Source organism: Scardinius erythrophthalmus (assembly GCF_964197995.2).
Source record: "Scardinius erythrophthalmus genome assembly, chromosome: 10".
NCBI classification, from domain to species: domain Eukaryota; kingdom Metazoa; phylum Chordata; class Actinopteri; order Cypriniformes; family Leuciscidae; genus Scardinius; species Scardinius erythrophthalmus.
In genome coordinates this window covers 29,596,194-29,609,389 of record NC_138230.1, presented here as the reverse complement: position 1 = coordinate 29,609,389, position 13,196 = coordinate 29,596,194, and the positions used below count along the sequence as shown (strand labels likewise).

The window sequence follows — 13,196 nt, the reverse complement described above, 5'->3', positions numbered from 1 at the left end:
CATTGAGTGCCTTGGCTATCTTTTTGTATCCTGTTCCTTGTTTGTAGAGGGCGATGAAAACTTCTCTTAACTTTTTGGACCATTCTTTTGACATAGCCATATTTCTAACATGCAGTAAAACGTGACACTCAACAAACCTAGCCAGTTCAGATATTTCATGTGTTCTAGTTCAAGCACACCTGGTGCAACTAATGAAGCCCTTGATTAGTTGCATCAGGAGTGCTTGAGACAACACCTGTTTTGCAGATTTGTGCTGTTGTGAGGGATTCTATTCAGGGGGGTGAATAATTATAAAACTAATTTTGAAGCATTTTCAGTTGAATTGAAACATTTAAAACATTTAATGTGTTGTGTTGAGCTATTTCAATTACTATTGTTTGATTTGTTCATTGCAAACAGTTGAATGTCTGTAAATTCTGCCATTAAACCTGATTTGCAATGGGGGTTGAATAATTTCTATTACAACTGTAACTAAATAAAAAAGTACCAAAAGAGTACCATCATGGTGTATTACCATGTTGTTGTTTAGGGTGAAGAAAATGTACAGCAATTTTTTTTAATCTGACATGAAACGTTAGTTTATAATATAATCTAAGTGTTTTAGTTTTTTTTTTAATATAATATAATATAATATAATATAATATAATATAATATAATATAATATAATATAATATAATATAATATAATATCAGTTGTAAACATTGTTGTCCTTTGGGATTATTTTGCTATTTTCATGTGAAAAATAGCAATGTTGCGATTTATTTTTCATTTTTGTGTTGAACTGTGCTGGTTTGTTGAGTCACCTGTAGCATCATACAAAAGAAGTCTCTCACCTGTCACAAATCGTGAAGACTTTCTCAGTATATTTTTGTGTTTTTAAATAAAAGGAATATTTCAGGAAGGAAAAAAGTTCTGGAGAAAAAACAAACAAATTTAATGATAATAATGTTAATTTTTTTCAAAGTCAGTCTCTACATATGTTTTATTTGATAGACAGTTTGTACTCCTTGAATCGTTCTTGATGCTTACATCACTGAGGGTAAGACTTATTTTCTTCAGTTTGACTCAAATCACAAATTTTTCAGTTCCCAATAAAATTAGCGGCCAACATGGCCAACTTATTTATTCACCTAAGCCAAATTTTACTTGCATTTGGCACTTGGGCAATGTTTACTTTGGACCCTGCTAATATAGATAATCTGATATAATACACATGAAATGAAATGTTATTTTCACTTATTTTAAGCAATATTTACTCAAAACTCATGTAAAACATTAAAAAACAGAACATGTTTATTAGTTGTTGACAAGGCTGTCATTAGATTTTGGAAAAAGACTAAAAGAGCACTCCTGTTAATCAGCCAAACTGACAAAATATTTTCTGATGCTGATAATCTCCAACTATGCAGTTCAGTAATAATTTGGTACAATGGTATAAATCAAAATACCATGATGTTACTTTCCTATGTCATAACGGTACTATAGTACCTCTACAGTACTTTGTTTGTAAAAGAAAAAAGCCCCCGTCATAACTCCACCCACACTGCAACTCTTCTCTCCTCTGCTTTTTCATTCCTATTTTTTGTATTTTTTTTTCTTGTCAGGAACAGGGTTGAGATTAAACATGTTCTGCTGGCTTTTCTTTTCCCCGTGAGCTCTCAGTCTCGCCAGCCGATTGAAAACGACGCAGACGGATAATGATGCGGGCGAGAGACGGAAGTTTTTGTGCAGGGAGGGGGAGACACATCCACCCACATTTTTTATTTCCATATTTTATTCTGTCGTAAATGAAATAAAAGAGAAAATGATGCTGTTTACATCCGACATGCTCTGCTACCATCAAGTGTTATGATTCCCCTCTGTGCCAGCCGTCCCCCACCCCATCAGCCCACACCCTGCATGAGTGTGTGAGACGGTGTCTAGCTCTGGCTGCAAAGCACTTGTCTGAGGGGGAAAATGTGATTGTGATGGGGGTGGGGTGCTGGGGTTGTTTTGGGGACTTTGTGTTTTTTAAAGAGATACAGAAAGATGGTGTGAGGGGGGTGTTGCCTCGTTCTCTATGTCTTAATAAATCAATCTTGAGGCTGGCAGATGAGGCAGGCACCACAGAGACACTCTTAGACTGGCACCATTCAGCCCTGAACCCCTGTGCACACACACACACACAGACAATAATGAGACCTCGGCACAATACAATGATACACAAATTCCAAATGTGAGACGCAAATACAGAGAGTACACAACATTTCTAGACCTGTCAATCTTTTCCATGTTTTATGTTTCTCAATACATTCCCATGGAATATCATCTAATTCAGGGGTGCCCAATCCTGCTCCTGCTGATCGACTGTCCTGCACAGTTCATCTCCAACCCTAATCAAACACACCTGACTTTAATTTTCTAGTGATCCTGAAGACCTTAATTGGTAGCCTCAGGTATGTTTGATTAGAGTTGGAGATGAACTGTGCAGGACAGTCGATTGGCAGGAGCAGGATTGGGCACCCCGAACTAATGTATATTGGCCATATAAATGTCAAGCACTTGGTATAATCTTAAAATGCTTTCTGAATGGCCGGCAAAGTAAATTCCTGGGGTCAGAGGGATCAGGTTATTTACTTGGAAATAAAATGTTTACCAGGTACTGGGCTGCTACAATGAGTGTTTTTGGATGAATTATATTTCATTGTGGTGGGGCTACCCAGTGTGACTCCACAGAATTAGAAACTAAAGGCTTTGATATACTTCAAGCAAAATGAAATCACTGACTGGTGTAGAGAATCAGGCCAAAAATATGTTTGTTTTCGGAGTTTAAAACTGCTTACAAAAGCACACTTTCTGGCCATAAACGACTTCAAACTAGTCAGTCCATGGTGATTACGTATTAGGTAGGTGTGCTCTGTGGCTCCGCCGCCTTTGACGTAGAAATCTTCTCCAGTTCATCCCTTTTATTCAGTTTATTGAGGTCTGACACGAGTAAAAACCCACTGGAGAGCTGCTTTATAGTAGAAATTGAGGTTGTATTTCTCATTGAAAGCAAACTTTTTTGTTTAATACTGTAAACTGCTCGTTTTAAAAGCAATCTTTTGTATAAAATGTTAAATAAATGTGACTTGACTGGAGTGCCAAATAGCAGAGTTTATGCAAACATATCTCTATGATCAGATGCTTTCTTAACTGCTGTTTTCTCACCGCTGTCGTTTTTGTTGTGCGTTTACTTTGTTATTGAGAAAAAAGCGTGCAGCATTTTACATATTCAATTAAACGGCACTCTCAGCAGTAAGATGTTGGCTAACAGTGTACCGCTGTTGAGGTATTTCAAACGTTGTTTTACCCTTAAAGCGAAGAACCAAAAAAACAAACAAAACTTTGCTGTAAGTGTACTGGGGCCTTGAGCAAACGATAAAGTTGCTTGTTGCAGTCGTGTCTGATTAGAATAGAAACTGATTTACATTTACCGTTTGTCGCTTTGTCACATCATGCCTGGTTAAGGATAAGCTGCAAAGTTGATGGCTGCATTGAGATTTGGATCCCAATGGAAATCTCACGGGAGCGGGCAGTTTTACCTTTGCTGCGGGTGGGAGTGAGTGGTCAAAAAATACAGAGCAGGTCCCGCAATTTGCCGCGTAACAGTCAACACATGAAGTTCACCACATTCGATCAGTAACATTCTCTTCCTCCATAGCAGGCTAGGCAAAGTGATTCATTATTTAATTCAATCCTTAAGTACATTTAATGTTTTTAGAATTATTTATTTTATATTCAGTTTGATATTTATTCATTTTATAAGTAATTCAATTAAATATTGTGCCTTGTAAGGTTAACATAATTTAAATGTTATTAACCATAATAACATTAACCAACCTAACCGGTGTGTGTTGTTACGCAGACGTTTAAATATGTTTTTATGCTCCACTAGTTGTGGTTTTGTTTTAAAGCTGGCCAAATGTGTGTCATTTGTGTTGCCAGCATTTATCCTGTCAGTTTAATTGATCACAATATTTTATCTCTGTTATTCTAAACATTTAGCATAGCCCTAATATTTGTGTAATTTTTTTCACAATTTCGACAAGCTGTAACAATGTTTGCAGGTGCGGGTGGGAGTGGATACAAACATTGCCGGAGCGTGTGGTAATGGTCAGAAATTCAGCAGGAGGGGGCTGGAGCGAGATTAAGAAAACAGTCCCGCACAAGGCTCAAAGTGGGCCTGACTTTATGGCCATAATTAAAAGTCTGAAAGAGATGTTTGCCTGAGGCCAGGTCTGCTACAGCCAGTGCCACCCCCCTGAGCGCTCAGTCTGCTAAAAGTGTGTGTGTCTGCCAGGGGAGGTTTAATTGAGCTGTGACTCATCTAATGGAGAAGGCAAAAGGCTTGTGTCACACTTGGGTGCATGGCAGGACTGTAATGAATCAGTGGTTGCGGAGGACAACAGGTGTGTATGAGTGTCTGTCCAGTTCGGAATAGACAAGTGGTAAAAAAAAATTGTTAAAAATGATAGTTTGAGAGTAGGTGGATGTTCTATAAATGGGGTACTGCAGGTTATCTGCAGGTTTGTGTATGTGTATCAGTGTGTGTTTGAGCACTGTTTAGGTGGCAGAATATGCCTGAGAGGATGAAATCTAAGCTTGGCACATCCGGGCTGATTCACAGCTCCTTATAATAAAGAACAACAGAGACTAAGAAGGAAATCCTTCATTGGAGAGCAGATAGGGAGACGATGATGGGTTTTGGGACCTTACGTAAGATAAAAGATTCATCAAATATTCTTGCTGGGTTATTACGTGGGCACTCCTACACCAGAAGCAGGAACTATGCCAAATAATGGCTGAACAGAATGAGTGCTTAGCGGTCTATATTCTTTTTGATTCTAATAACAGTTACTTAAAACATCTTCATCTGGGCACGAATTGGGGTGGTTTGACAGACCCTACTTAATGCTTGAACTCTACAAAGGTGGTGTAAACAACATTCTAAACATTTACATTTACATACTTTATATCACACAAGGAAATATTTTAAGAGTGTGTTTCTGTAACCACAAAAGTTAGGTTACTATTTATTCAGAAGGTGAATATTCACCTGGTGCCAAATAAGGGATCCCCCTCTTTAAAAATTGAGTCTTAGTAGTCCTGGGGACACGAGATGGAGCCCCCCATTGTAGTTGCAGATTGTTGGTCCTTGACTCTCTAGATTATGTATATATGACAAGCAAACACAAAAAGTGTTTTATTTTTTAAAGTCTTCAAGATTGCCCAAAAGGCAACTTGGTTTGTTTGAGGCTTGTGAAACCTCAATAGATTGTATCCTGAAATTTAACTTTTAAAAATATATATATGTTTTTTTTAAACTCTCCTGGAAGTCATTGTGTACTTCGCACACTGGCTGTAAAGTATGCATGGTTACATAAGACAGCTGGTTACATAAAATGTTGGGAGCGTGAGTGAGGAGGTTATCCTAAGTGTGGCCAGAGGCAAATCTAAGATTAAGATTAGGGTCAGGATTTAGGGTTAGGGATTCTCAATAGGCTTGGGTCATGGGGGGACATAGTGAAACTGAAACTAAAAGATAATTTGTAGGAAACTAATTCTCTGTAAATTCTGGCAAATTCCTTCCTACCTACTGACAGTGAAGGGTACTATCAACAGCACACTAGCCTTGCAGTAGTGGATAGAGGGAACTTGAGTTTTTTCTTGAGTCTGAAGAGAGTGAAACCAGAGTTTAATTTGGTAGACAAAGTTAGGCTGACTCCCCGCTCTCAGTTTATCTTCTTCATCAGCTACCTTCTGAGGTGTGTGCAGAAGGATGCTATGAAGTGCTCATAAGGTGTCTATGTAATAACATACAATTGCAATGAGAGTGACTAGGGGTTTTGGTGAAGGTCTAGGAGCACTTCTGTAATTTGTTGTTAAAGAGTGTGCAGGTGCAAGCGGCCATTGGTAAAAAGTTGGCCCGTCTTTTACGCTGTCTTGTTTGTCTCCTCAGCATTGGGGTACCACAGGGTTCGGTACTTGGCCCATACTTTTCTCCATTTGCACTCAAAACTGTAATGCATTCATTGCTTCTCTTAAAGTATTTTGCTTATCTCAGCACATCTCATTTCCTCCTCTCTGCCTCTCAACCTATGATCTTTTGAGTGGATCTCGTCATGCCTTTCTAACATATCAAGCTGGATGCAGACTCTCTCAATTTGATAATAATCTCGATTCTCAAGCCTGATCTGCTCTTCTTCTGAGCGTAGAACTTCCCTTAAAGGGTTAGTTCACCCAAAAATGAAAATTCTGTCAGTAATTACTCACCCTCATGTTGTTCCAACCGCGTAAGACCTTCGTTCATCTTCGGAACACAAATTAAGATATTTTTGATGAAATCTGAGCCATATCTGAATCCTCCATAGGCTGCTATGGTGTCCGAAACTTGCTGGCCCAGAAAAGTTATTAAAGAGATCGTTAATATAGTCCAAGTGACTACAGTGACTCAATCTTAAGTATATCAAGCGACGAGAATACTTTTTGTGCGCAAAAACAAACAAAAATAACGACTTTATTCCACTTTTCATTTCCTTCTCTCTGGGCCTCGTAGTGTTTTTGCGCTGCGCGTCTGTGTTCCACGTAATCACGCATCACACACATGACTGGCGTCGGCCAATAGTGAGCCTACGTGGTGACGTGTAACACGGACGCGCTGCGCAAAAACACTACGCAAACCAACTAGAGGTCCAGAGAGAAGGAAATGAATAGTGGAATAAAGTCGTTATTTTTGTTTGTTTTTGCGCACAAAAAGTATTCTCGTCGCTTGATATACATAAGATTGAGCCACTGGAGTCACTTGGACTATATTAACGATCTCTTTAATAACTTTTCTGGGCCAGCAAGTTTCGGACACAATAGCAGCCTATGGAGGATTCAGATATGGCTCAGATTTCATCAAAAATATCTTAATTTGTGTTCCGAAGATGAACGAAGGTCTTACGCGGTTGGAACAACATGAGGGTGAGTAATTACTGACAGAATTTTCATTTTTGGGTGAACTAACCCTTTAATACATCTCAGTTAAAGGTCATACAGTCATATCTACCAGTTCCGTAAAACAGTAGAAGTCACCCTAGACTTTGCTGACCACTTTACGGAAACTGGCCATTTGCAATGATATATGGTCTGCAATTCTGCCTTTTCTTGGCTCATGCTTTTAAGCTGCTCATTCAGGCAGTAGTTATTTCATGGCTAGGCTAATACAAAACACTTCTTGCTGACCTACTTGCGTCTTTCAAAACCCCCCAGAAAACTGGAAATTGACCTGTGTTTAACCTCCTTAAATTCTCTTATGTCAAGCCTCTGCTCGGGTCTGTACTTCAGCTCTCATTAACTGCAAGAATTACATTAAAGTATCTGACCTGCAATGCTTATGTCTAATTTACTATTTTGTCATTTAGATTATTCTTCTATCCAAGGTGATTTAAAATACACCTGTAGCAACTTGGGTAAGAGATTTTACAATTATGGTAGCCTAGTTCATGATGGTAGTTAAAACTCTTAGGGAGTTTTAACGTACAGTGTTTTTGTTACAAACCAAGCTCTTTCAATACTAGGCTACATCATCCCAGTGGCGCAAATAACCTGGTCCCCTACAACCTTCAAACACTCCATCATCCATCTCTCCCCACAAAGGGTTTCTGCTTGTCCAGGTCTAGAAAGTCATTACTCAAAGTAAGTTTGATCAGTTGAAATAGCACTGAAATGTTTTCACAAATTTGCGTTTGGTCTCCACACCATGGCTGTATGTGGAACGACAATAGTGTGTGGGTGAAGGTTTCACCTTCACTGTACAGTACATGTGTTTGTGTGTGTGCTTTCGTTTGCCCCTCAGCCAAACTGCCTTTATCTGGCATGGTGGGAAGTTGTTAGATCGTTAATCAATATCAGAAGAGCAACATGCCCTATGGCGTTTCTCGACTCAAAGGAGAGTGCCGCCATGTGGCTGTGTCATAATGGAAATGTATGGGCAGCCATTGATGGGCGAATTCAAGGATTAGTCAGTATAGCATGTCAAAGCCGAGCCTCAAGATTCTTGTCTCATAGAACCTTTTGTTTATCATTCAGTCATGACCAGAAAGCATTTCTATATCTCCTGGATAGCCTCAGCTTCAGATGTGCTTTTTTGGCCTAGTTTCGAGGAACAAGATGTGGCCTGTTGAACAGATCTATGGTCAAGATGTACTGATATGAATGAATTGTGTGCTGCAAAGAGACACACCTGGGGTTTCTGTAGAATGATTCCTGGATGGTGTCAGCTTCTCAAAAAGTTTTAGAGAGTATCAGGGACACTTAAAACTGTACAGAAATGATGCAGATCAGTCCTTCACATTACTCTATATCTGCTGCAGTTGTTGCACTGAGGCCCTATCTTCCATTTTCTGTTCGTCACAGTGCGCCGCGGCGCTCTGGCCGATCTCCAGAGAGAGATATTCGTCGCATAGAATGCTGACACAAGGAGGAACTGTCCTCAAGGAGGAGAGGAGCGAGAGAGAGTCTTGGCTTGTGTGTGCTGGCTGATATCGGAGCTGTCAGTCAAACAATGAACAAACTCTGTCCTGGGGACAAAAAGAAAACTTCACTCACGCTCCTTCCTAACTGCCTCCACATCCTTATCGCTATAAATCAAATCCACTGTTTTTCAAATTAGACATTCTCATCCTTGAGTTAAACACACTGTCTGTGCCAAGCTGCATCCACATATTAGTAGTCTGTCTCCTGATCAAGTCTTGCTATGTAAAAAACCTAAATATTTTCAAAATTGACTAGCTGGTTGTCTGAACCCTGAGCTTTGTGTAATTTTGCAGACTCAGGGTCATTGTCAGACTAGACAGCGAGCAGACATGTTTCTTAATGAGTGTTCACATAGTTCTTCTGTTTGAAAACCTTTGGACTTAGTGCTGCAGAGGTCTCAAGATAAAATCATTCAAAGTTGGACTATTGGAATATGGTGTTCAAATTTTACAGCACTGATTTGGTCGGTCAGGTCACGGGGGCTTGTTTACGGGCTGGTTTAAGCCCTTTCATTTACATTACATTTACATTTATTCATTTAGCTGACGCTTTTATCCAAAGCGACTTACAATTGCTATATATGTCAGAGGTCGCACACCTCTGGAGCAACTAGGGGTTAAGTGTCTTGCTCAGGGACACATTGGTGTCTCACAGTGGATTCGAACCCAGGTCTCTCACACCAAAGGCATGTGTCTTATCCACAGGCATGTGTCTTATCCACTGCGCCATCACTGCGCCATCACATCATTATTGTTACAATCCTATGCATTCAGAATAATGTATTTGTCCATTGCATTGCTTCGTGTGCTGTTTTTTTTGTGTATCCATGAGAGTTCAGGTTAAAAAGAATTCCTCTTTTAAAGTCTTCCACAACTTCACTTACATTCTGCTGCCCTCCATCCAGCTGTTTTTGAATGTAAGAATGTGCCTTATATAAGCACCCATTTAAAACCATATACAGTCAGGGTGGAGTAAACTTAAAAACAGCCTAATTATACAGAGCTTTCTTAAGAATGATTAGTCAACTAGTCGTTAAGGCATCCGATTTTGAAAATATGCACATTCCTAGACTTTAGGGTCAGTATAACGCCCATGCAGACCTCTATCATAGATGGCTATAGAGTCTCCGGTTCCTAATGACTTGACTGTTACATGGTGCTTCGATAGATAAGAGCAGTCAAAACCAGACTGCTGTGTCCATAGCTGCGCTACACATATCCATATTCTTTGCTTTATATATTTTTTCTACGTATTTGTACTTTTTGCTAACAATGTTTCATTTGCCTTTTCTTGTTGAGCGGGTTTCTCTTCTCCCTGTAGTGTTTGAAGTGGAGATGATTTTACTTTCAGAGGTGTGCACGCCACCCCCAGTTATATTTATCTCCAGACTTCAAAGTGCCACCCTGCTGTGTTTTTGCATCTGAACAAATAAAGAAGGTTGTTTCTCCAGTGTAGTCTTCCATATGGCTCTCTTCCGAAATCAACCAGCCAAGGGGAACAGGAATTACTTGTTCAAATATAATCATGTTAACCAGTTTTCTCTCTTTCTTTTTTCTCTACAGTTTCTCCTAAGAAGAAACTCCAGCACTCCTGAGGAAGGATGACACCCAGGGCACATTGGATAGGACGGTGCCTATGGGCATCTGTGTCACTCACATGCCAAGCCTGAAAAGTGGAAAGAAAGACAGTTTTAGCAGACACGTTGAACACTTCCAAGCTTTAGAGTGAAACTTTGCACAGTTGGCCATGGCTGCATATCCATGGCTTGGAGGATAGGGTCCCTTGTTTAGCAAGCATTTTCACCACAGTGAGTTTTGTAACTGGTCATTCAGCAAATCCAGCACTTCCTCTGGCCAGGAGGACTTTAAAGAACAACTGCCATACATGAGCTGAACCAGAGGATCCAAAATGGAGGTCACACAGCAACACTCTTTCTACTGGACTGGTTAAAGCTGCAGATAAAAGCATTACTGCAAGGGCAGTATGCAGGCAGCTGACTACCCAGCCACATATAATAACACAGGTAAGAATCATTTTACCCCTTGATAGGTGTACTAAGTAAATTAAGTTTCTCCTTAACGTTTTACACATAAATAAATTGATAGTATATATGAAATATTAAAATTGATGTACAATTGCATCTTATTAAGACTCCACATCATTTATCACTCTTATTCTATATAAGGTGAGTCCTTGTAGTTGCTGCCATGATCACATTCCCGATTCACGATTACTTCCCAGTTCAACTTCCTGTTTTTATATCTACAACAACAATAATAAATAAGAAATCTCCCATTCATGTGTAAATTAGGTCCAATTAAGTTACACCTTCAGCAAATCATTTTTTAAACTGAAAATCATCTAATCTCACTTGAAATGAAGAATTTCCATGCAATACCAACAAAATAGCTTTTCCATAAAACTCAATTGTATACTGATTGCTGGCTGTTCATGTGCAAATTTACTTGGTCAAGGAAAGAAGTGAGCCACCTTAAAAACATGGGTGCATGATGCCCAAAAGGTGTCAGTATCAAAAAATGTATTAGTTCACCTTTAATTGTTTGAGAATACATGACTTTTATGTATACTGGTTTTTGTTATACTGGTTTAAACTCTGTTCACACTCTGATAGCGATCAATAATAGAAGTGGTCTACATATTATGTACATACTTTATGTGTTCTGTGGAAGTCTCAGGACCAAAACATTTTCATCCAATCATTGCGTCAGCAGAACGTTTCTAGAGGCTATGCAGAATTGTTAGACAGACAGTCACTGAGCGCCACAAACAAACAATAGCCACCTTTTACAGTTCCTCCTGAACCAAAAGAAAAGCTTATGCTACGTAACCGTAATTACAAGATGGCAACTCATGATGTTCTGCTCGGAGCTGTTCACGTCCTTTTTTGCGTTTTTATGTCAACTCTATCAATGCCGAAATGAATCTGTAGCAGTCAGGTGGTACAAGTAAGAGCTCTGTAAGTTGTTTACGCTCATTATTATTGTAATGTTATGTGCTTTGAGACATGAGGTAATTTAACGGTATCTTTTGTAATGCTTTTCTGACTTCTGCTGTGCGCGTTCATGTGTTTTGGAGGAGATGTGACTTTAGAGAGCGCTCTGAAGGGAGGGTAGGATCTTATGCTTTCAAAGCTAGCTTGCTATTGCTAGCCTCTCCGAAATTGCACGTCGCATCTTTTTAAACTGCAAGGAGTCACTATCATGTTAGGAGGTTATGTTTCACAAAAATCAAAAAAGAGAATGTTTTCAGAAAATGAAACTTCTGTCTTTGTCCGGGGCCAGCCAAGTGCTGACACTGAAAATTCTCCAGGATCCAGTTTTTAATATCAGATGTGGAATTTGAACTTGGAGTGGAATTTGGACCCATACATCCAAAAATTCCTGAGAGACCTGAGGTAGAGGATATTGTTTTAACAACTGGATGGCCCCCAAGCTGAGCCGGGGTCACACTGTTCTGCTCTTTATTCATCATGGAGAGAAATGAAAAACCAGAACATTTTGTTCAAAAGCATGTGATGGGCTCTCCAGCTGAGGGGGAAGAGCGCCGGCCCATGGTCTTGAGCAACCTGTCAGTCAAAGTAGTCACAACAGAATGAAACGTTTAAACTAGCAAAACCAAACAAACATTACAAAGCTGGTTTAAAATTTAACACAAACAAAGTTTGCACTAAAATCAGAATCAGAAAAAGCTTTATTGTCAAGTGTGCTTGCACTCACGAAATTTACCTTGGTATTGAAGCTTCCAGTATACACATATAAATATAACAAGACACATAATAACATTTTTGAATAAAATATAAAGACATCGATAGGTGTAGTCAGATTAAACATATTCAGATATAAACATATTGACATAAACATAAATATATTGACATTCTGTCATAATTTTCTCACCTTCATGTTGTTCCTGTATGACTTCTCTGGAGCTCAGAAAGAAATTCTGCAAAATGTCAGTCCTGCTCTTGAAAAGTAGTTCACATTACTCGTGTGCTGTATTCATTTTTATGCTCAATTCAAACATGGCATTAACCCACATCACCTATAGAAAAGCTTCAGTTTGCCATATTTTAATAAACTGAAAAAAGAAGAAAACAAAAGATTCATTTTAGGGAACTTTTGTTGCATGGAAAAGAGCAGCTTTTACAATCTTCCAAACATCATCTCTTGTGTTTCCATGCATAAAGGAAATTTAGGTTTGAAGGACATAAGGGTGAGTAAATATCAGAATACATTTTTTTTAACTATTCTTTAACATAAGTTTAACTAAAATACAGAATGACAATATTTTATTGCTTTCAAATATTTGACGGAGACAAGCTCAGTAACGAGACAAGCGTTGAAGCTTAGTAAATCTTTTTATACAAATACTACCAATCACAATCCAAGTATCATGTAAATTGTTAGATACACGTCTCTGGCATTGTACAGTCAAGTTGCTTTTCATTTAATATCTGTTAAAGTTAATTTGATCCTAATTAAAGAAATGTATGCTGCCACTGTTTTTGTGTCAATATGATTTGATTTAATTTGCTCATGATTTTGCCTAGCAACAGAGACTGAAACTACTGATGCCTGTGCTTGCTCTCCCCTCACACACACACACACACACGTATTCTTCATGAAGAAGGAATTGTG

At 38.9% G+C, this 13,196-nt stretch overlaps 1 protein-coding gene across 1 annotated transcript in view; it reads left to right on the top strand.

Annotated features, from left to right (window-relative positions):
- The window catches only part of ldlrad4a (low density lipoprotein receptor class A domain containing 4a), a 98,543-nt gene that overhangs the window by 20,752 nt on the left and 64,595 nt on the right, over positions 1 to 13,196 (top strand). Inside the window, exon 2 of the mRNA XM_081376722.1 lies at positions 10,104 to 10,564. Coding sequence (XP_081232848.1) covers positions 10,525 to 10,564 — 40 coding nt within the window. The 5' untranslated portion in view covers positions 10,104 to 10,524. The remainder of the gene's footprint in view (positions 1 to 10,103; positions 10,565 to 13,196) is intronic.